This window comes from Arabidopsis lyrata (genome assembly GCF_000004255.2).
Source record: "Arabidopsis lyrata subsp. lyrata unplaced genomic scaffold ARALYscaffold_2, whole genome shotgun sequence".
Lineage (NCBI taxonomy): Eukaryota > Viridiplantae > Streptophyta > Magnoliopsida > Brassicales > Brassicaceae > Arabidopsis > Arabidopsis lyrata.
In genome coordinates this window covers 9,729,197-9,753,646 of record NW_003302554.1, presented here as the reverse complement: position 1 = coordinate 9,753,646, position 24,450 = coordinate 9,729,197, and the positions used below count along the sequence as shown (strand labels likewise).

The window sequence follows — 24,450 nt, the reverse complement described above, 5'->3', positions numbered from 1 at the left end:
GAGACACAACGGAGTTTGCGACATATTAGTTACTCAACTTAATAAAAAAGAGAGTATGATTTTTCAACGTTACGTACGGAGGCTCCAACATTACTTGGAAACCAAGCAACTCGTTTTCAAATACCGTAGAGAAATCAATGGCGCCGCGCGCCGTTTGCTTCATACTTTGATTCTTAAACCACAAAGAAACCCTCATCTCTTTATCCAAGACCTAACAAACTTATATATACACACGTGCACACTTCAATCTTTCATCGAAAAATACAATAATCTTAAACTTTAAATCCTTCCAAAAAAAAAAAAAACACAAAATGGCATTGTTTCTAAGCTTTGTTCGGGTCTTTAGCATCGTTATAACAATCATTATGTCCCACTTTGGTCAGTTTGACGCAAGAACAAGTCTTAACGTTCTGAGTTTTGGCGCAAAACCAAATGGCATGGTAGACTCAGTAAAAGCCTTTTCAGATGCATGGGATGCCGCATGTGGAGTGGCAGATTCAGTCGTAATTTACGTACCGAAAGGAAGGTATTTGGTTAGTGGGGAGGTTCGGTTCGAAGGAGAAAGTTGCAGAAGCCGTGAGATAACCCTAAGGATTGATGGGACTTTAATTGGTCCTCAAGACTACAATTTGCTTGGGAAAAAAGAAAATTGGTTTAGTTTTAGTGGTGTTCACAATGTTACGATTCTTGGAGGTTCTTTTGATGCTAAGGGAACAACCTTGTGGAATTGCAAAGCCAATGGTTACAATTGCCCTGAAGGTGCAACGGTATGTCCGTATGTGTCAAGTCTTAAATTATCAATTTATGCATGTCTTTTCTTTTCTTTTTTGTTCAATTTAAATTTTAGATAAGAGCGTAATAATGGACAACACTAACAAAACTACTAGGCTACATATCCTAATCATTTATGCATTTGCGTTTAGTTTGCAAATTGTTTTGCAGAAAAAAAAAAAATTGCACTTAAGAAAATATATATGTTATTTTTTTTTTTAATTAAATAGTATGACGCGGACCGCCGTCCTTTCATCTAATATATGTTATATTTTAGTTTGCAAAGAAATACTCTATTATAAATGTATGAAACACACAAGAACTGCATAATAGCAAATAAACAATCAAAATTTAACATTGGTTATTATATAAAATGTAGACATTGAGATTCATGGACTCATACGACGTGAAGATCAAAGGAGTATTATCATTGAATAGCCAATTATTCCACATAGCAATAAACCGTTGCAGAAACATAAAGATTGAAGATGTCCGAATCATAGCACCAGATGAGAGTCCTAACACAGATGGCATTCACATTCAATTATCTACCGATATCGAAGTCCAAAATGCTTCCATCAAAACCGGTGACGATTGTATCTCGATCGGACCCGGTACAAAGAACCTTATGGTTGATGGGATCACTTGCGGTCCTGGACATGGGATTAGCATTGGGAGCTTAGCAAAGTCCACAGAGGAGCAAGGCGTAGAAAATGTGACTGTGAAGAGGGCTGTGTTTGTACGGACGGACAATGGACTAAGGATAAAGTCGTGGCCACGACATAGCAACGGGTTCGTGGAGAGGGTTCGGTTCTTAGGGGCTCTTATGGTTAATGTCTCATATCCTATCCTCATTGATCAGAACTATTGCCCTGGCGATTCTTCTTGCCCTTCTCAGGTCCATTTCATATACCTTTATCTTGTTTGTTTTTTTAATGTTATTCTTACTCAAATAATTACTTTAAAATCTAACCAAATATTTGACTCAAGTAAATATTTTTAAGAAATAATGAGTTTGATTATTGGTAACCTTTACCTCAACAATATACCATATATATATATATGTGATTGTTATCAATCACAAAAGCGAAAAAATTAGCGGTTACAAAAATTTAATTATATATGAAATTATAAATGTTCAGGAGTCGGGAATCAAAATAAACGATGTAATATACAGTGGAATAAAGGGAACGTCGGCCACAAAGGTTGCTATAAAGATGGATTGCAGTGAGCAAGTCCCATGCACTGGGATTCGAATGCAGGCAATTAATCTAAATTATTATGGTGAAGCAGCAGAGACTTCTTGCACAAATGTTTCTGGTAAGCAACTTGGTTTGGTTACACCTAGTGGATGTGTCTGAACTCTATACGTTTGTCCAGACCAAGATTTGTAGAATAAAACATGACATTGGTAAGTTGTACATAATATATATGTATATTTATCAAAACCCATAATTATTATAGACTCTGTAACCATTGTAAATGATTATTTGTATAGAACATATGGTTGTATATATATATCTACTAATCTGTAATTAAAGAAAAAAGGAACCCAATCGTTTTTACGCAAAGGAACCATTGAACATATTACAAACTTAGACATTCTTAAATTAAAGAAGAAAAAGAACAATAAAAATGTTTAGTATAGTACATCATAAGCAAAAGTTTGACAAAAAGAATCAACAATACAACATAGTAGTAGTGGTTAAGGAAAAGTTTGACAAAAGAAGCAAAGGAAAAGCTGAAGTAATCAAATGTACTTGTCAATGAGTTCCATTACCTGCGCTTGTGTAACTCCGGCGACAGTAGCCTTTAGGTCTCCATCTTTGAAGACAAGAGCGGTTGGGATAACAAATAGGGTAATTTTCAGGCCAGAGCACTATCCATGTTTTTAAATCAGGTTTTGGCAAAGTGAGATTCAGCTCTCATAAAATAGCAATTTGGTTATTTTTGGACAAAAATACCCTTGTAACTGAATGAGAGTATACAGTGATTGTGTAGAGTTTGTTTGCAGAACTCTGGTGGCTACAGTGTCACGTTTGTACAAAAATAAAAATAAAAGAATTAAAAATATTTTTTATTATTCTCCACCTTTTATTTGCATTCATTTTTTCTCTTTTTTCACTTTAATAATTATTTTTTATTTTTGTACTTTGAATTATAATTCATTTTTTCCTATCTTTTAAGATCCATATTCCAAAACTTTTTAAAATTTGAATTATAATTTTTTTTCTTTGAATTATGTAGTTAGAAACGATTTCAGATTAAGAATATCATGTACGCGATAATAATTTTGCTTATGTACGTACACATTGATATAATAATATAAGTGATGATGCATCTGTTTTTCATGTATTTATTATGCAGGTGTTTGATATTCATGTATTTATTGTTGTTGGTGAGTATAGATATACAGAAAAAGAAGAAATATAATTGTTATTGTTGTTAGTGAATGAAAATGCACAGAAGAAGAAGAATGATAATTTTAGCTGAGAAAAAAAAGTTTGGTAAGTGTGTACGTGTTAAAGAAAATATGCTGTACATTTATCTGATGTATGATATGTGAGGTGGTCAACTTAAATTCTACTAAATTTATTTTGGAGAGAATTGTGATATTCAACCATATGTAAGTCCTAACCGGGAGGTAAAACATGATTTGGAAAAATGTATGTACACTACTAACTATGTACAAGAGAAAGTATGTGATGGTGAATCTTTGACGTAAACGAATACATATGAACATGGTGGAGATGAAGTGAATGATAATGGTGTGAGGTTTGGAATTAGAGGATCCTCAAAGAAGATTTTTACCTGAATCAGAGAACGCTTCAATGACCGTGAATGAGTCTTACAAAGTGTATGGTACATTTTATACATTGTTAAATGGTGAGTCAATGATACTTGATAATGATGATGCTCTAATTTTTGAGGATTTAGCTACGGTCCAACTGATGAGACGAAAGTAAAAGTTAGTACAATAGAGAAGATATTCTATGTTGTAAAGAGTTTATGTGATTTAGGGTAATGAATTAGAGGTTTTTAGGATGTAACTTCTTGGAAATTTCATGTACGTGTACGTGTATCTTATTATAATCGTGTACGTTTACGAGATCAGTTTGAAACTTTTCTTATTATCCACTAACAATATAATACAACAAAATGTTCATTAACTAATTTCGAAATACAAATTACATAGAAATAACAACATCAAAACAGAAATGTTCTACTTAAAAGATATATCAAATTAAACATAGAGCTTTTGGCTAACTCGCTGTGCACACCACCATAAGTAATAAAACGTTGTAAAGATTCTTGTTTTCACATTTACCGTACTTTTATATTTTTTATTTTTGTACTTTGAATTATATAATTTATTTTTTCTCTCTTTTAAGATCTATTATATATTTTTTTTTTACTTTGAATTATAAATTTGTTTTGCACTTGTATTAATTTATTAATATATCTCAACAAATTTTACTCACAAAACACTAAGGGGAGAAATATGTACGTACATTATTACATGTGTACGTATATATCTTTTACTCAGAAGTACGAGTAACAAATATTCATTTAAAAAAATTAAAAGCCAAACATTATGTAAATGGTACACGGTTCAACCATAGTAGGATATGTACGTACATTATGACCACTGTCCTCCTTAGCTTTTACGAGGAGATGATTGGTTTAAATTACAATCTTCACGTATGGATTTTTAAGATGTAGTTGTTTGGTGCGGCTGCATACATGTACGTATATCTCAACATTATCGAGTATGTTTACGGGTTCAGTTTGGAATCTTAACTATTCTCCACCAACAATATAGTGCATTATAATGTTCATTAATTAATTTTGAAATACAAATCACTGTAAAGGATGTAATAGTTATTCATACTGGGTGGTTGGAGAGTTAGTAAATAAATGAGGATATGATTTAATCTTTGTTATTATTTTCATGTACGTACACTATAAATCTTATAATTGATATGTACGTACTACTGAATATGGTAATTTAACTAGAGAAAATCCAATCTGACTTAACATAATTTAAAAATTTGGAAAGTAATATTTGGTAAATAAACATGTACATATTTCGAAATGAAAAAAACTTCAACATTACCACAAATTAAACAGGGAATAAATAGAACTGCTAGTGTCATACGCTTCATATTTCTCGTGTTCAAATCAAAAACCCTCTTTTTCTTAATTGTTTTTTCTCTTTGATGAATGACACGACTATAATTTAGAAGTCATCTTTAACCGGATTATCCTCTCCTGCAATCTTAATTCAGCGTCTGTTGTATATAGTTCTCTATCTCGAAATCTGACAATCCGAAAATATGTTGCATGTTGCTACTCACCAAAAATATAATGTGTGTTGCTTCTCGCCTTATTATATCTCAATCGAAGATGAATGAGAGATTTTTCAAAAAATCTTAGAAAATGAATACTTTCCAAAATTTCATAAAAGTGCTACGTGTAAAGGAAGAGATTTTTGGACTTCATATTGCTTTTGTTTCTTCTTCTCCCAAAAATATTATTTTTTTATTCATTGAACACTCCTTTGTTTTGTACTATTATGTGTACGCTCCTATGTTTTGTACATCGAGATGTACACCGTTCTATCATATACACAGTACTCTGCGAAAAAATGTTTTAGGAATTGGAAGGTAACTAAAATTTGTTCTTGGTTTTCTTTTAAATCAAGCAAGGTGAATAAGTTGGTTCAATCTTTATTTCGTCCAATATAAAGGAGAGTTTAAAACGAAAATCTATTGTCATGATTCTCTTGAGCATTCGCTATTATAGAAATATGTTTTGGTTTGGATTACGTTTTATATTTATCTTTGTTTTTGTATGATAATGATCCAAACTAAACAACCTAACCGGTAGTTTTTTTGATCGTACAACAATAGGATCCTCTGATATCGGATCTATTCTTCCAATTCCTATAAGATATGTTGTAAAATTGCTTTTGGATGATAATGGTCCAAACCAAACAACCTAACCGGTAATTTTTTTCGATCGTACAATAGTAGTATCCTCTGATATCGGATCTATTCTTCCTATTCTTATAAGATATGTTGTAAAAAGTTTGTAAAACTATCAAATATTTACTACAAATCTATAAAATTTATGTACACATAATATAACATACAATTGGAATGGACCATGACCTCCAACTACGTTAACAAATTTTCATTCCTAGCCGAAAACCGCGTAGGTACTCAGACAAAATCTAAGGGACAAGATACACTAAATACGGAATAACGATTTCTTCAAAATTTTAATGAAAATTGAGTTTACAAGTACATAAATTAGAAGAATAATCAAAGGAGATATATACTTGGAATTGAGATCTAATTAATCCCAGATTTGGATCAGGTTCCAATATTTTTTTTGTAGGGTTCAAGCCATATTACTTTCTCTAATGCTTTTACTCGTCGGCGATACTCTGCTTCTACTCGTCAGAGATAATCCGCTTTTATTCGGCAAAAATATCTCAAACAGAGACAAATCAATTATTCGATATAATTTCTTCAAAAACTAGTCTATAACAATATAAAAATAAAATGTCAATCGGAACTATGAAAGAAAGTGAGAGAAAAAAAAACAAAATTAAAAAACTGCTTTTTCAAATTTTTCGTTATTTTTTCTTTGGTTTAAAGCCAAATATTTATTTTTTCAAGAACTAATCAATAATAATATAGAGAGAAAATGTCAATCAGAACTATGAAAGAATGTGTGAAAAAAAAAAAAATTAAAAACTGATTTTTGGAGTTTTACGTTATTTTTTCTCTGATTTAAAGTCAAATATTTCTTTTTTGCTTTTAGTTTAAGTTCATAATTTTGCTTTGTTCTCTTTCTTGTTTGGAAGATAACCGGAGGAAAGTAAAAGAATAGTTACGTTTATTTAGTTAGAAGAGTATTTTGGTCAGAATAAAATTATTTGGCTAAACTATGAGAAGTCATTTTGGCTTTGCCAAAACGTGGAAGAAATGCTCTAACAAGTGTGTATGGTGAAAATTTCTTTAACAAATATGCCGTAACGTTTTGCAAGAACTTTCTCTTCGTATTTCATGTCCATGAACTGCAGTGCCTTTTCAACATTTAAACATCGGTAGCTGCACGCATCGTTTGTGAATACAACCATTACTAGAATTTTGGATTGGATCACAAGTGAATCCATTCCGGTTCGGAGATACAGAGTACTACATACGGAAACCACTAAAATAATATAAAAAAATGTAATGTAATACCAAAGATTCGTTAAGGGAATAGAAATTTCTTTTTATATATAGAAATCGTAACTATTTCACCATTCATTAAAGCTATTAAGCTAATCCTCTAACAACAATCTATACAAACCCAAATAAAACTTTCTTTGTTAAGAAATTTCAAAACAATTAATGGTCGCATTACCTTCTCTTAAGTGATTTTTTCATAATTCCTTTAATCTTTTTTTAATAGTAATTAAAGCTGCTTTTTATTCTTACCGGGATCGCCCAAGTTCTCGTTAGACGAAGGTAGTGTTGGAATTGTGAATCCTAGATTAAACCCAGCAAGAAGAAAAGCGTCATGAGAAGAAGAAGATGAAGAAGAAAGAAGAAGAGAAGAAGTGCTGTGAATCACTCAATCTTGTAAGTTGTTTCTTTCTTTCTCTCTTCTTTTGCATATAACATTTTCTCTTAAAACATTCTCATTTTCATTAAAGTTCTTCATCTTAAAAGACACATACTTATAGAACATACATCACACACTTGCACTTTACTACTAGACTTACAAATCACATCAGCCACCTTCCTAGCGGCCACTCTACTTTACTTGGGACTCTAACTCTTTTTACTCTTTTTAGACACTTAACATCAACCTTAGACTAAGACATAAGCATAATTAACTAGTTGGGCCTAATAATCCGTTGGCCCATTACCACAAAACATAACAAAACAAGACCAACTCCCTTTAGTTGACTTCTAATTCTCTCTTTGACTTTACCTTCTTGTTCTCCGATCTCTTCTTCGTCGACTTCTTCCTCTCCTTAGTTATTCTGCTTCTCTTCAATCACCTTCTTCTCATTCTTGTTATCTCTTCCTTTTGCAGAGACAATCAAAAGATCAATTTTCAACAAGAATAAGTTGTCGTGCCCAAAGGAGGAAGAAGAGTCAACGACACAGAGAAAAAAGCAAAGTCAACATAAGAAAAGTGATGGGCGTCGTGTTTTATTGTAATGGGCTGCAGATAAAAGAGGCCCAAGTGAAGAAATGTTTTGTGTAGTTAGAGTATAACTAAGTGTTGTTGTAAGTCTAGACTAGAGTAGTGATGTTAATTGTTGTTAGAGTCTCAATGAGTAGTGTGGCTACACACAAGTAGTGAGGCTTGTGTAAGAGTACCTAGAACCTAGAAGTATGGTCTAGTGTAAGTGTGCAAGTGTGTACGAACTACGAAGTAGTGAATCTACTATAAGAATGTGTTTGTATCTTGTAAGGAATCCATGCAAGATTATTAACAATGTAGTTTCATTTGCTGCTGTAAAAGGATGCTTCAATCCCACAAAATGGCCATACTTTCTCAATCGATTAATAATCACCAAAATGGAATTCACACCTTGAGATGCTGGTAAGCCCTCCACAAAATCCAAATTCTTTTAGGAATTAGGATCTTTTACAAATATTGTTAATACACAATATTTTAATACCCAATGTTATTAGATCAAATAATCTAAAAGACGTCGTTCAATGTTTGTTATTCATCTAGGTCAAATAATCGAATAATTAAGCTATAAAGTTTCTCTCTCTCTTCTCTCTCTTTTATCTTTCAGAGAGAAAGAAGCTTTTCCGTTCAGATTTCGCCGGTGGTTGTTCTCCGGTGAATTTTGTCTCGCTTGATAGGCGAGTTTCTCGTCTAGCTGCACCGGCTCGCTCAGCGGTGTGGGCTGGCTTTGCTTCCGACGTAGATGGCTTCGTTAGCATCTTCGTCCGGCTATGTTTCCGACATCGGTGGTTTTGTCAACACCTGTGGTCGGCTTGTTTCCGGCATGGAGCGGCTTGTATAGCGGCGGTGGTTGGTTTCTTTGTTATTCCGACGGCCTAGTGCGGCTATAGTCTCGGCTAATCCTTACCGTTTTTTATTTTCTCTTGTTATGTTTTTATCTTTTGTCTAAAGTTCAAGGTAAAATTTCATATGGCGATGATATATGTGGCGCTCGATTTCGAAGAATCAAGTCTCTAAGGTTTGTGCTTTGCCGGAGGAGTATCGAGCTTCGAATTTAACTCCTAGTTGGATTAGATCTCAAGATCTAGAGAATCAATAAAGACTTGGAAGTTTAAAAAAAGCGCAAGAAGATCTGATATAGCATGGTATCGTGGAAAAGATTCTACAAAATGAACTGAATCGTTTATCCTCAGTAGGAATCAGAGGTGATTCAGTTGCTGATTTGAGAACCGTTAACTTTTTCACATGATTACCAGGTCAAGAAATTATCATTTGGTCTGTTTTCTTTTTGCCGGCGAATATTCCAAACCGGCGGTAGACAAGACGATGATGACGAGCTGGACGCGTGTTCACAAAGCGATGAAGTTCGATGTAATAAGCATCTGTGCGGCAAGCTTCCACGTTGAGAGATGTGATCGTGCGTTTTAATTATCTTTGCTTAATGGTTTACTTTGTTGGGCTTGGTTTTCATTTTCAGGTCCAGTAGAAAATAATGGCCTATGTTTGTCTTGGTTTACTCATAACCAAGCATTGTATGGTTTCTTTGGTTTTATTAATAATAATAATACACCAGTTGACAAAAAAAAAAAAAAAAAGGTTAAGCTTCAGGGTTCTATATAAATTTGTTCACCTTGGTTATTTTAATTTCAGTTCAGCCACAAATTTTAGAAGACAAATATTTCAAATGGATCAATTGTATTTGATGCAGCATAAGCTACACTCTTGATGGGCCTTATCCGGTGTTTGCTTGCCCATCAAAGTCGGTGTTGGTTTTTATTTTGCAATTTTTGTTTTGATAATTAGGATAATCTTTGATTTAGTTTGGCTTTATCTTCTACCCTTAGGATTAAGTTTCATGAGCCTTTACACATCTCTATAAATAGAGGTTGTGATCATCTATGTACTCCACCTATAAATAGAGCCATCGTTTTCACTCTCGTCCTTTGTTTTGTCATGTCAAAACCGAGCTCTTGATACCATGTCCCCTCTTCGTTTCCGTCCCGCATCAGTATTCTATAACTATTCTTGTGTGATTTTGATATCATCGGAAAAAAAAACCTGAATTCGATTAACCATTCACAATAGGTATGCTCATTTGATTTTGTACCAAATTTGTGTTGTGGTTGTTGTTGTTGTTGTTGTTATCAATTCTTTAATTTTATTTTTATGTTTATTGATCGAAAAGGAGATATCAAATTCAGTTAACCTTTAACAAAAGGAATGTTCATTCGATTTCATTTTAAGTTTTTAAATATGCTCATGTTCATGTTATCAATTCTCTGATAATCTAATATCTCTCTATTTTTTTTTTTACATCGAAGAAGAGATTACAAACATAACTAGCCAAAGGTTTATGAACTCGATTTCATGTCAAGTTTTCAAATATTTGAATGTTTTTTGTCTGCTCTTGTAATCAGTATTCTGATTATCAATATTTTTTATTATTTGTATGTTCTTTTGCAGGTTTAGATTCATGATTTCTTATATTACAAAAGTAAAAGAATGGGTTTGCTAGAAAACTTATTTAAATTTCATATGAAACTTTGTCAAACAATAATTTTTCTACAAACATATATATATATATATATATATATATCATCTCATTTAATATTAGAATGAGTTTTTAAGGTTTCTCAAAACGTGTCATCCGTACCATGGTTTTATTGGAGAATTCTTTGATTCAGAATAGAAATAAAGAAGCATATCTCTCAATTCGAATATTTGGCGTGAAATTAGTTTTCAAATGTCTTTCATGCTTTTTTTTTCTTTTCTTTTTCGGATTTGATTTATAAATGTATTTTTGAATTTATATCAAGTGGTTGTTCTCTCAATTACTCTATATGAATCTTAGATTGGTTTCTTCGTATCAAAATATTAGAAAAGCTTTGTGTATTAAAAAAATGTATATGACATTTGTATTACATAAAGAAGAGTTATTAAATGCGACTAAAGAATCCATAAAAACAATATTACGAATATGTTTCTTGTTTTAGTTTTTTTTTTTTTTTAATTAAAAAAAATTCAATTGTTTTCATCATTGAGTTTTCTTTGACCATTGTGTTTTGTTATCATTTTAGGTTTTAGATATTTATACTAATCATTGCTTGATAATCAGGTATACATATTCCATATACAAATCAAAAATCTTTGTATGGAGTATCTAGAAAACTGTATGAATCAATTCATATAAAAAGGATATGTAACTCGTGTTCTTTGTCATTTTTAACTCTTTTTACATTCGAATTAAACACTTATAACGCAAGAAGATTTAGGATTTACGATATCATGTACATTTAGATTATAAGTATGTACTACACTCCCAATTACATTCCAAATACATTAGTAACTTTTAAGTTCAGATGATTGGTGAAATACAAATGTATTATTAAATGAATACAAAAGTGAATGAGGAAGTGCAACACTTTAGCAAACGTTTTACTAAACATCAACAATTTAGAATATGTAGATAACAGAAGGTTAGTAATGTTCACTTATAATTTTGTTTTATGATATTGGATAAATTTTGTTTTATGATGTTGGATAAATTTTGTTGTATCCTTTGATAACCTTACCTCAACTACTATATGTTTTAAAACTCACTATAATATATTAAATGTTATATCAACAAAACTAATCAACATTAAGACTCCCACATTAAAAAAAAAAAAACTAAAAAAAAACTTATTTACGTTATTTCATCTATATCCTTATAATTAGTTCAACCAAAATCTAAACTAGTAACATGTAAATATATCATATAAATTTTTTTGAAAAAAAATTACATCTATAAGAAGATCAATTAGCAAATTTCTCAAATAATCATTTATGAGAATGACTTATCTTAGGCCTAACAAAATATCCGGATACAAAAATTTGAACAAGAAACGAATCAAATTGAATATGGCAGTTTGGGTCGGTTTAAGATCCACTCAAATACTCGAATGGATCGGCTAATATCCGAGAGCTAATCGAGTACCCAAATATGCATGAAGCCTAACTAAAGCCAATATCCCTCTAACCTATATTATCCGGTTTAATTAGATATTTTTGGTATTTTGGATAGTTGAAGTACATCTGAGCACACATTAATCAATTTGAACCCTACCTGAAAATTAAATTTCAAGTATCTTTTTTCCTATTCTATCTTTCTTATTCGATTAAATACATGTTTTTTTGGGCATTATGATATTTTGGATAATTTAGGTAGATTTGGATAAAAAGTACTCAAAACAAATAATATCCGGAAAATATCAGTTTTAGGCTGGTTCTCCAATAAGTTATCCAAACCGACATGAATACAAAGAGTACTAGAGCAAACCCAAACCAAAGTTTTAAAATATCTGAATGGTACATCAACTAGTATAAAATATTTGAAACCCAAAATACTTGATCCAAAACTGAAACGAGTGACCATATGCCTTGGCCTAAATTATCTATCAGAAAAAATATATTTTTCTACCTCGACTTTGTTCTCACGCTTAACTACGATTCAATTTTCACAAGGATGTAGATCATCACATTTTCCTTGATTCAACCAAACATAGTCTTTGATTTGATAAGATAACTACATAATATATTTACTAAAAATATGTTACTTTTTAATGTACTATTAACTTTTTTTAATATTTTTAATGTACTATTAACTTTTTTTAATATATATTCATATTTTCTCTTTAATATTTCTTTTCCATCATCTCTATATTTTTTTTTTGTATGAATTTTTTTTTTTTCATGTTTATTTTAATAGTTGGTAGTTTAATTTCTTAGATTCAAGATTACTCAAAATAAAAACAAAAATTCATGTGAAAGAAAGGAGAGAAAAATAAGTTTTTTACGGTGCTTACTTTTATTCATGAAAACAGTGCAAAACAAATCATATACGTGAAAGTTGGCCAACTCTCTTCATATGAGTGTCACATTATCACTCCAACATCTACCACATGTTCATTAAATAATTAATGTAGAGCTATTATTATTTATCTATTTTTAGTTGTACCAATACTAATTTTATTTTTATTATATGTTTTTCCAATAAAATTATTTTATGATTATTTCATACTCGTTTGAGATTTCTTCCCTAATGTTTTGTAGTTTTAACTTAAAATATGAGTAGATATTAATATTGTGAGTTACCTAATGGTTTGAGTAGGTTATTCTCATTAATATCTATCTAAAATAATATTACCGAGGGTGAGAAGTACACTAGAAGAGATCCATCATTAAATTTTTGAGGTTTATATAATCCCAATGTTACTATCTATAAATTTGGTTTGCGACACAAATTATTTCAAGATTGTTTGAAGGAATCATTGATTAGATTCTTGAGAAGGTTGCTAGAAAAAGTACTTTTACAATAAAAGTAGTTGATGATTATATGACTGAATGATTAGAAAATTAAGAATTACATTTATTAAATCATAATATTATATCAAACAAAACAACAAATCCGAAAAAAAAACACATTAGGTATCACGGGTGATAACCTAAAAGTATTTGAAAGAGAATGAGATATAGTGAGTTAGAGAAAAAAATTAGAGAAGTGTTTATATAGAGAGCTAGAAAAAAAGATTGTTAGAGAGAAACATATCTAATTAATGGAAGTACAAAAGGGCAGAACAAATAAAAATAAAAATAAAATATAGAAGAAAACTATCCACATGATATTTCCATTAACTAATAAAATTTTGACAGGTGTATTATGTATTTATGGCTTTCGCTTTCTCAACTTTAGGTGGATAGTTTTCTTCTATTTTCTATTTTTGTTTTTTGTTTTCTCCCCTCTACATTTTTATTAGTTAGATATGTTCTTTGACTTCATGTGGATAGTTTTCTTCCATTTTTTTTTATTTTTTGTCCTTCTACCTTTTCATCATTAACCAAATTAAATTTTGATAGGTGCATGAGATCGGAACAAAACAAAAAATAAAATAAAATTAGGCAAGAATTTGAAACACATTTTTAAATAAAAACAATGAAGGATAAACGAGAGATAATTCAAAGTCTTAATGATTAGTATAAACCCTAAACATTAGATGCCACCAACGAGTCTCACAACAAACTGCTGGCTCGAGCCTTCATTGTCGTAATAGTCTCCAAAAGTTGCATCATTGTCGATCAACATCTTGCCTCCAAAATAAATCTTTTGTTCTTCAATTGAGATTTCCTCTTTGGCTTCAACAAGAGATTTCAAGATCTTGATTTTGGTCTTGTCGTCTGTGACTTTGATATTCACGGGTTTGCCTTCCACACCCTTCACGAAGATTTGCATGGCCAAGAAAACAATAATCAAATATCATGTATAATGTCAAAACACATAAGCTAAGAAAGTAAGATATAAATATATATATATTTACGTATTGAGAAATTGAAGAACATTTGCAAGAGAATTTAGGAAGTTTTTGAATAAATAGTCTTTGAAAGAGAGCTAGAGAAAAGATAGTTACAGATGAGCATTTCTAATTAATTGAAATGCAGACATGCAAAAAACTAAAAATCATATATATGAAATTTGGCAAACTCTATCTATATGACGAACACATCATCACTCCGTAAACTGCCATGTGTCATCATCATGAATTTACTAAATTATTAGTTTTTCATTAAATTATTTTACTAAATTTATTAAATTATTTTACTAAATTTATTAAATTATTCATTAAATTCTTTAAAGATTTAAGAGGTTACAAGTTTGAGATAGAATGTTAAAGATACCATTACATTTTCTTTGTTAGAGCACCAACGATAGTTCTTCACATTACATGCTTATGTTAAATTATATTTTTTGTGGTTCTTTATTAAAAAGAAGAAAAATATTGTTCGGAGCTTGATTGTTAAGTAGAAAAAGTGATGGAAGGAACTAGAAAATTTGCCATATAACCAAAGTAAGCTATACAAGTTCATCACCTTGATAATACTCATATCTTGTACTTTTTAAGTGTAAGAAATAAAAGAGTTTTTAAATTTCCATCATTTCAAAGCTATAAGCATAAAGCAAAACAAAACAATAAATATAAAAAAATTTAACTAAAAAAACTTAAATTCTTTGTTTCACATTGTATATATAATATAATCGACAGTACATATTTCACATTATATAAACTTAAATTCTTTGTAAACACACATACATCCGCACGTACTTACCTAGTTAGTACTAAATCATAGTATTTTTTTATTTGACAAAAATCATAGTATTTATAAATACATTGTTGAATTATTTAATAATCTTTTGAAGGCATTCTAGATTTTTTTTTATCTTTTTCGAGCGTATTTAATTTCATGTACTTCCAACTCAAAACTAGTTGACAATGAGTGGGTTGACTCAGATCCTTTATATACCACTTACATCACTTTACCGATTTCCAATTTGAGATCTTTCTCCACACGGTCCTCGCGATAATTACTCTTCTAATCATTAATCTCGACAAAATCCATCACATCCACTAGAGATAATGTTCATCTAGTTATCTTTTGATATACCAATTAGTGTGGGTGATCATGTCATTTTCCTGGGTCGGATGAGGCATTATGTGTTCGTGTTCAGATACCATATTAAGTTTCATGAGTTTCGAATTCAAAATCAATTGATTGAAGTAACAAATTGAAGGGTGAGATCTTATTATTTATTCGCTGATTGATATCCTACCCTTCAATTTATTATTTCAACATTTACATTTGTCATGATGTAGCATCATTATTAATGTTCACTTTGTCAATGGTTTATCGTCACTTCATCTTTATCTTTATTTCATCTTTCACATATGACTCTGCAACGAATCGATAAATTTTTCATCGAATTGTTGATTCACAAGCTTGACGTACCATGAACCTCTCCACCAAAATTCAGGTCAATCGGATAAGATTTGGACCTCCAAACGCTGTCCTAAAGAAGCCATTCCGGACTACGTCTTAAGATTACTGGGTTTTCGATAGATTCTGCAATTACTTGTCCAAGAAGCAACACACAACTTTCAGAACCGACGTTAGCTCTGGTGTCGACAAGCCTCCAAAGTTGCCTTCTCCACACTCTTTTATTTCCTTCATCTTCTTCCTATTTGAACAGATTGTAGCGGATGCAAAGATGAATAAGTCATCAATTGGTCAAAGTTTAGGTAAAAAACTAGATAAAACACTTTTATAAAAAAGTAAAGTTCATTCAAATTTCAATAAGAAAATTCAAATAGGGATAAGAAAAAGCTAAATATTTGGAAATACTTGAAAAATATAATTAGAAACAAAAGAATAAAAAAAATAAAAAAGCGATAATTTCTGATTTTGTTTTCATGGGTCATCTAATTTTGTTTACCATTGGTTTATAAAAATTTTAAATTGAAAACCCACATATATGCGGATCCTAATATAATTAATTTATTGAAGTTTTATTGTAGTCAATATTTCGGTGATATATTTATTATAGAATATTTGATGATTCTTAACATTTAAATAATTTTTGAAAAGAAAAAAAATCCTTCACATAGGGCTGGACAATATATATGATAGCTACCAAAAGAACAATTCATATTTGTATAATTTAATGAAAGAAAGACTAAACTTAGATACTCGAACAAATAAAATGTATATTGAATTATATGCCTTACATTTTTTTCATCTAAATCTTTTCAATATATAACACGATTGTGAAATACAAGGGTTGGGACACGTTTGTAAAATACAAATGAAATATTCTAGGAAACTAAACCCAAACGAGAGAGACATAAACCATAAAATTACCGACTACAGAAGTAAAGGGAACCACATACCTATTAGTCCCAACTAAGCCCAACATGAGAACAACTAGATAATTGGATAGAGAAACCTGATAAAGAATTTGACGAAGAAAGATGAACGCACTTGCTCAACTCCTTCAGTCCAAGATCACACATCTAAGAGAATCTTGCTAAGGGTGAAACGAAGACGACAACCTAATCAGGTGGGTGAACCGAACCATCCGCATTTTGTAAGATGAGAAAACCGATCAAAAACTCAGCTCGGAGCCTAAAGACACCATGGAAGGACAAATTGGGACGAAACACCAACAAATATTAAAACACAAGTCCACAAAACAAATTCAACCGAGCAATCAACCACATCAAAGAAAAGGAAGCCACAAAACACCTAAATCTGGATTGCAAGACAAGGCTGTAGATTAGGTTACCTCCAAATCCATAGCAACACCAACGATTAAATCACCCTAACAACTAAAAACGAGCCAAGATATAGCAAAAAGCTAAAAACCTAGGTGAAACTTGAGCAGAGAGGAAATTACCCAAACAAAGGCAAGCACGCCTCAGCCAAAGACGAAACCACAGCCGAGAAACCAAAGATCGTGACATACATTTATAACCATATTAATTATCTAATATATATATATATATATATACATATATATATATATATATATATATATATATATATATATATATATTATTAGGGATGATTAGCGCAGAGACAAAAATAGAGTAATATATTAGTGAAAAGACAATAGTTTAGGACAAGGGATAAATTACACTATAATTGGGTCTGAAGTTCGAAAAAATTACACAAAAACCAGTCTGTGATTTTACCATGCGCGTGAAAATAACGAAGTTGACACGTATATAGAGTGTTATTTAGATACCGAAATTTCATCGAAGTCATATGTTTCGTTGGATTTTTAAAAGATTTTCGTATGTTTTCACCGAATTGTCACCGAAATTTTTACCGGATTCCATCGTATTGTCACCGGATTTTCATCAAATTATGTCAAGTCATCACTGCATCTTAGGTGTGATTCATCATCCTATAAATATAGGAAAGAAAGAAGAGAGCAAGAATTTTGAAAAAGAAGAGAACAAAAAAAATGGAACACTATTAACATAAATAAATGAGCTAAAAGTCAAGAAACGATAATAAAAAAAAAAAATGGGGAGGCACGTGAAGTTATATTTGGCAAAAAAAAATAGCTAAAATTTTCATTGTTATGGATTTTGAAAAAAAACTAATTTCTCTATCAATCCTTGTCTCCTAGCTAATTATCTCTTATTATTATTGGTAAATTGGACATTAAATGACTTCAACTAAAACTAAAACTAATTAAACCTACGCGTCACACAAACGAGAAACACTCGTCTTACCAAACTCTATCCTACACAACCAAAACCATCTCTTTGCAAAAAAATTGCTACTCTCATCTTCTTCTTCTCCATCACAGATTTAGCACAAATGGAAGAAATTGCAGTGGTGGAGAACAAGAAAGTGATACTAAAGAATTATGTAGATGGCATTCCTAAAGAAACAGACATGGAAGTGAAACTCGGAGAAACAATTGAGCTTAGAGCACCAAAAGGGTCTTCTTATTTCCTTGTCAAAAATCTATATTTGTCTTGTGATCCTTACATGAGAGGTCGTATGCGTGACTTTCACGGTTCCTATCTCCCACCTTTTGTTCCTGGCCAAGTATATATTATACCCACATTTTCAAGTTTTCAGCTTTTGTGTTTTTTTGTCAATTGGGTCTGTGATTGGTGTTTTGGGTATCGTTTTTTTGCTCATTGGAGCTCAAATTTTGAAGAGAGATAGGTAAATAGAGTGTTTGTGTGATAGAGAGATTTTGCACACCAAGTGTTCGACGTTTTGACGGAACTTGTGAATGTATATAGAAATGCTGCAAAAGTCTTGAGATTTGTCTTGTTTATCGGTGAATTGTTCTTAAATGAAGAGGGTATGTGTAAAAGCTGTATACCTGCGGTAGAGAAATTGCACACCGAGTGTTCGATGTTTTGACGAATGTATATATATCATATGCTGAGGAATCTTGAGATTTGTTTTGTTTTGTTTGTGAATTTGTTCATATTCTTTGATGTCTCTTTGACACGTTTCTTGGCTTGAATTTTCATTTGTTATATACTCTGTATTAAGCGACTGATATTTTGGTAATCTTGATGTAGCGTATCGAAGGGTTTGGTTTAGCGAAAGTGATAGATTCTGATGACGATAATTATAAGACTGGCGACATAATCAGCGGGATTATAGGTTGGGAAGAATACAGTTTGCTACGTAGTTCAGATAACCTGCAGTTGAGAAAGATTCGGTTATACGATGACATTCCACTTTCTTATCATCTTGGACTTCTTGGTACGACCATCTTTTGTTTAGCATAAGAAGAAGGAATCAATCATTTGTTTGATATAAACAGTATGAATTCATTTTCTTACAGGGATGGCTGGATTTACAGCATATGCAGGGTTTAATGAGATATGTTGTCCTAAGAAAGGGGACAGTGTTTTTGTCTCTGCAGCATCTGGAGCAGTTGGACAACTTGTTGGTCAGCTAGCTAAGTTACACGGCTGCTATGTTGTTGGGAGCGCCGGTAGTAAGCAAAAGGTAAGTCTCTAAACTTACTTTAGCAACTCTTGTTACTCACTTGTCATTGTGAAGTAACTTTTTGTGTACATATTTTATAGGTTAATCTCCTTAAAAACGAGCTTGGGTTTGATGAAGCCTTTAACTACAAGGAAGAGGCTGATCTTGATGCTGCTTTGAAGAGGTAAATATATTGCGAAAGTCAACCTAAAGAATCACTTACCTTAATAGCTTCACTTGCTCGTTCTCTTACATACCGTCAATGTTTTGTGGAACTGGAAACCTGTTTAATTCATTGAAAGTTCCCTTTCGGAGAGTAATGCTTGTCTTGAGATTATCATGGCTTGTCTCTAGGATTTTAGAAGTTCCATAAGGAACTCGAATTTCACTATCATTGCAACGATAGTTAGACATCTTATCAATACTGTGTCACTCTAGTTAGAAAAAAACACAACCACAATCACAAGACAAAACTTCCATAGAGGTAATAGTAAGATACTCTGATTATGGCACTTAAAACAGATTTCTTATGGCTAGCTCTAGGGAATGAGATAGGTATGGTGCAATGTGATTCTGTACAAAAATATGAAGCTGAACTGTTTCAATATCTTTACTATAAAACAGGTACTTCCCGGAGGGGATCAATATCTACTTCGACAACGTGGGTGGATCCATGCTTGATGCAGCGCTCCTCAACATGAAGGTCCGTGGAAGAATCGCGCTCTGTGGAATGGTGTCTTTGCAAAGCCTCTCAAGCTCATCACAAGGAATCAACAACCTATACAACGCTATCCCCAAACGTGTAAGACTAGAAGGATTCTTGCAGAGTGATTACCTCAATATCTTCCCACAGTTTCTTGAAAATGTCATGAGATATTACAAGGAAGGCAAGATTGTATACATCGAAGACATGTCTGAAGGCCTCGAGCTCGCTCCTGCTGCACTTGTTGGGTTGTTTTCCGGGAAAAATATTGGTAAACAGGTCGTTCGGGTTGCTAAAGAGTAATTGTTTCTGAAAGTATATTCCAAGTGGTTTCAGAACAGACATTGTATGAATAAAGCCGCATTCACAAACCTCTAATTCTTTAAGAAGTTATTAGGTTATTTAACAAAATCAATTCATAGCAGGAAATATTACATTCAACATTCTTTTAAGTTTATAACTGTAAATTAGGGAGATCCTCTGCCAAAGCTACACTGAAGCTTATGGATAATGATAATTTTACTTATAGAAGCCTGAGAAGTTTTGCAATTTGGTGAAGAGTCGAGATTCCCACAAGGCACGTGATATCTCTCGCCGTGTCTGATAGAGATGCAAAGCTAGTACAAGAGCATGAGAAACTCCAACAATGACGAACAAACCGCCCAATTCATGGATGGTGAGGCGGTTAAATGCATCGTCATTTTCAGACCAATCAATGTGTGGTTTTCCAAAGGAATCCAGCTCCTGGAACCATCTTTTCTCCATATCTTTCAACATTCGTGATGACCTTAGCTTCACGATTTCTCTTGACACGTTAGGAGCCAAACCCGAGCCTTTCTGGAACATCTGAAAAAAAAGAAAAAAAAGAACTAGTTAGTAAGGAAAAACCAATAGGGAGAAAAAATAGGATTTTGAGGAGAGGCACATACAAACCCAAAGCCATTGCTAGTAGTGTCTCTACCTAGAATCTCGAAGACACCCGGATAATGTCCAAGAAAGACATTGAGATACGGTATTTCACTAACAACATGAGAGATAGTTCCATCCCGCAAAGCTTGAACATAGTCGTCAAAGGTATTGAGTGTACTATTGGTTCTAAGCATTCTATATTGTGAAGGGTTTCTAAGCAGCTCACTAAATTGTATGCGAGAAATGGTTTTGGTCGATGTCAAATTTGCACTGTAACTTGAAGTCAATATCAACACAACAAAAACCCAAACTATGACTACAAATTTTGATGACATTTTCTGCAGTTTCTCCCCTGCCAAAGAATAATACCTCATACTTCAATAGAGTGTAAAAACAGAAGAGTAAGCTAAGGGGATAATTTAAAGGCTTAGAGCATGTCCAATGCCCATCTCTATATTTTCCTCTATTTTAGAGGAGATTTTGCTCCAATGTATGTCTCTAAAATAGAAGAAAGAGACATTGGATTACTCTATATATAGAGACATATGTTGTTTCTCTCCTCTATTTTAGAGGCATACATTGGAGCAAAATCTCTTGTAAAATAGAGTTTCTCTAAAATAGAGGAAAATATAGAGATGGAAATTGGAGATGCTCTAATAGTAATACACTTACTGTGAGCAAACACAATGGTGGAAAACCCAAACCAAAGCATCATACCAAGTTGCTGTCCCCAGGAGCCCTGGAATTCAGGATTAACCGCTCGTTCAACCAACCAAACAACGAAGCCAGTCAAGATGAAGAAAGCTCCAGTTGCTAGCCACAAGGATTTGTCAAGAGGGTCAAAGAACGTCCACATGCTCTCTTTCTTTTTCTTTACCGTCAGGACTCCAACACCCATCTCAGTGTAAGGCAAGGTAAAATCAACATACAAAGATCTGTTGTAAGTGATGGTGATGTCACCAACAGCTGCATCATATTTGTCTCTCTATAATGCAAACAAAAACAGACTTTTGTTAGAAACATCATTTGAATAGTAAGGTCATTAAGACCACACTTCCAAGGTATGAATATGCACCTGAGTAAATAATTCATTAGCAAGATCATCATAGTTAGAAGATCTATCATAAGGTATAAATTCTAGCTCGTAGTTGAAAGGAGCAATGGAAGCCTTGAAAACCTCTATGCAGAATCCACTGACAATATTAAGACCTGTTTCAGGATCAGGACGCACCGCCACCAGATGTGGGAAGCGATTTCTTGAGGTAACCAAGACCCTGAGCAACTTCCTTTCACCGTTCTCTTCCAAAAACCGATGTCTTGGGATTCTACCAGACCCGCCAGGCCAGCTAATGGTTTCAAGTTCATTGATAGAAGAAACCATGACGTGTCTTCTTCCACAGAAATTAATACAACTCCATAATCCTATTCTCCTAACCCCTGTTCCTACCATATTCACAATCTCAAATGTTCCTAAGAGATATTTGTTGCCAACGATTTGCATGTCACCATGACTCAAACCCTTAAATCCACTCTGTTTAATCGTCTCAAGAAGATTTGATTCATTAGAGGCTCTTAGCCAGATATTCTCTACTGCAGTTGCTAGAATACAAGCAATATCATGTGCCCATACACTGATCACAACACTAAAATGCTCAGTTTCTATCTGTGCGGTGTCATCATCAACCATTAATTTTCGCAATCTTGAAGTAAAATTCGTTACATGTTCTGATACTGGAATGTATGATCTGAAACCAATGACCCCTTGCATTGACCTAACTGCAAAACCATCTAAGTTATGAAAATGATTCATGGTTCTTGCGGTGAGTATCCAAACATATCCTTCTTTCATCATTCCTAATTTATCCGCACATTGGAAGAGACGAGAAACAAGAATCTCCGACATATGTACAATGAAAACGGCTGCTCTCGCGGACTTGAGCTTCCGTAGTGATAGACCATGTAATCTTCGTCTAGTGATGATTCTGAGAAAGAAGTAGTACGGTGGATTTGGACTCCACCATCTTGGAAATGATCCACCAATATTTGCAAAACTTCTCTCCAATCATCAACATCCTCATATATAACCACAACCGACTTCAAATTCAATTCTTGTATGAGACTCGTAATCCCCTTAGCCTCTGATGTAATATCGTACGTCCAATGAAGAAAGTGATTATATTTGTTCAAAGACAAAGTGTTTGGCACCAAAGTAGACATACTACAAGAAAAGTCGGCTTTAGCCACAAAATATTTTGTGAATATGTCCTAAATTCCGTGGCTACTTAAGCTATAGCATCGGAAAGCTACAAAACTTTTTTGTGTCTATAGCGTTGTAGCTATATTTTCCCGTGTCTATTCGCGGACACGTAGCCACGAAAATGTGACAACTAATTTTGTAGCCTTAAGCCACAAAATTGCCACGACAGTTTATGTATCTATATTAGACACAACTTGCCACAAAGAAAACTGTGGAAGATTGTCACAATAAGCCACAAATGACGTCGTAACTCTTTGCCACAAATAGACACAAACTATTTTGTGGCTATATCGAATATATTCTCTCTCCGACCAGACTGATGCGATTAGACATATTTTTTTAACAAAAAATAAAAGCCACTATTAGCCACGACTATGTCTGTGGATACATGTAACTTTTTGTAGCTAGCCTCAAATAACCACGAATTATTTGTCGCTATATTTATATACTAGTTGTTTAGTTAGACAAAATATCTTATTGTACATAATTTGACATGACTACTCTGAAAAGGAACATAGCCACAACTGGCTACGATGAGTTCCGTCTCTAGGTCACAATTATCCACAATTTATTGTTGTGGTTATTTACGCAACGAAATATGCGTGGCTACTTCGTACCTAATTTGCCACCGTATATGTTGTAGCTTATTGTGGCTAAATATCAACGTATAGCTACGAATGGTTTTTTGTAGCTAACTAGCCACAGTTTGGTCACAACTTAGCTACGTATTTTTCTTGTTTTTAATTGTGTCTGGTTTGTGGCTAAATGAACATAGCTACATATTTGTCGTAGCTAGGTGGTGGCTGTAGACATATTTTCTTGTAGAATATCACCGGAACTTTAGCTTTCTTGCTAATCGCGGCTAATAGTTTTGCTACCTGTAATGATTCTGCACCAACAATGGCTTTCACTTTTCCCGTTTGGAGAAGATCCTTAATTAGCTGTGTAATTCAGTAAATAGGATTGAGTCTGTTTATCCGAGAGATTCAAAATGTTTAATACTTTAATCACTAAATTTGCATATATAATATTATAATTGAATACAAGAATATAGTTTTTTAGAAAAAAAATATATATATTGCTAAAACTATAAGATTATTTTTCTTATGTTTAATAGTGATTCTGATTTGTATGTAACAATTTTAGTACCTTTATCTTTTTAAGATTATATATATATGTAAAATATATACGCTTTTAAAAGTAACCGATTTCAAAAATATTTTCTAAAAATTACTTCTATGTTTTCAAACGCTTCGCTACCATG

General features: G+C 32.5%; 3 protein-coding genes and 1 pseudogene across 3 annotated transcripts; 2 read left to right on the top strand and 2 right to left on the bottom strand.

Annotated features, from left to right (window-relative positions):
- The first annotated feature begins 142 nt into the window (after nucleotides 1–142).
- On the top strand, nucleotides 143–2,283 carry LOC9323015 (polygalacturonase). Its single transcript, XM_002888379.2, has 3 exons — nucleotides 143–767; nucleotides 1,151–1,669; nucleotides 1,914–2,283. Exons 1-3 carry the CDS (start codon nucleotides 312–314, stop codon nucleotides 2,130–2,132), a joined length of 1,194 nt encoding a protein of 397 aa, XP_002888425.1. The 5' UTR covers nucleotides 143–311; the 3' UTR covers nucleotides 2,133–2,283.
- Nucleotides 2,284–18,058: 15,775 nt separating this feature from the next.
- Nucleotides 18,059–20,472, top strand: LOC9323014 (2-alkenal reductase (NADP(+)-dependent)). Its single transcript, XM_002888378.2, has 5 exons — nucleotides 18,059–18,411; nucleotides 18,903–19,089; nucleotides 19,172–19,338; nucleotides 19,419–19,501; nucleotides 19,942–20,472. Exons 1-5 carry the CDS (start codon nucleotides 18,178–18,180, stop codon nucleotides 20,321–20,323), a joined length of 1,053 nt encoding a protein of 350 aa, XP_002888424.1. The 5' UTR covers nucleotides 18,059–18,177; the 3' UTR covers nucleotides 20,324–20,472.
- Nucleotides 20,473–20,539: 67 nt separating this feature from the next.
- On the bottom strand, nucleotides 20,540–21,827 carry LOC9324487 (glutamate receptor 1.1). The gene is made up of 3 exons (XM_021010034.1): nucleotides 21,602–21,827; nucleotides 20,950–21,281; nucleotides 20,540–20,866 (listed from the first exon to the last, which is right to left on the bottom strand). Exons 1-3 carry the CDS (start codon nucleotides 21,825–21,827, stop codon nucleotides 20,540–20,542), a joined length of 885 nt encoding a protein of 294 aa, XP_020865693.1.
- Nucleotides 21,828–21,971: 144 nt separating this feature from the next.
- LOC110224193 lies at nucleotides 21,972–23,440 on the bottom strand (annotated as a pseudogene).
- Nucleotides 23,441–24,450: the final 1,010 nt, after the last annotated feature.

Coding starts and splice junctions, on each gene's coding strand:
- LOC9323015 (XM_002888379.2), top strand. CDS start 312: ATGGCATTGTTTCTAAGCTTTGTTCGGGTCTTTAGCATCGTTATAACA. Junction 768..1,150: donor ATTGCCCTGAAGGTGCAACG/GTATGTCCGTAT, acceptor TATAAAATGTAG/ACATTGAGATTCATGGACTC. Junction 1,670..1,913: donor ATTCTTCTTGCCCTTCTCAG/GTCCATTTCATA, acceptor ATAAATGTTCAG/GAGTCGGGAATCAAAATAAA.
- LOC9323014 (XM_002888378.2), top strand. CDS start 18,178: ATGGAAGAAATTGCAGTGGTGGAGAACAAGAAAGTGATACTAAAGAAT. Junction 18,412..18,902: donor CACCTTTTGTTCCTGGCCAA/GTATATATTATA, acceptor ATCTTGATGTAG/CGTATCGAAGGGTTTGGTTT. Junction 19,502..19,941: donor CTTGATGCTGCTTTGAAGAG/GTAAATATATTG, acceptor ACTATAAAACAG/GTACTTCCCGGAGGGGATCA.
- LOC9324487 (XM_021010034.1), bottom strand. CDS start 21,827: ATGGGTGTTGGAGTCCTGACGGTAAAGAAAAAGAAAGAGAGCATGTGG. Junction 21,282..21,601: donor CACCATTGTGTTTGCTCACA/GTAAGTGTATTA, acceptor ATTCTTTGGCAG/GGGAGAAACTGCAGAAAATG. Junction 20,867..20,949: donor CTAGCAATGGCTTTGGGTTT/GTATGTGCCTCT, acceptor CTTTTTTTTCAG/ATGTTCCAGAAAGGCTCGGG.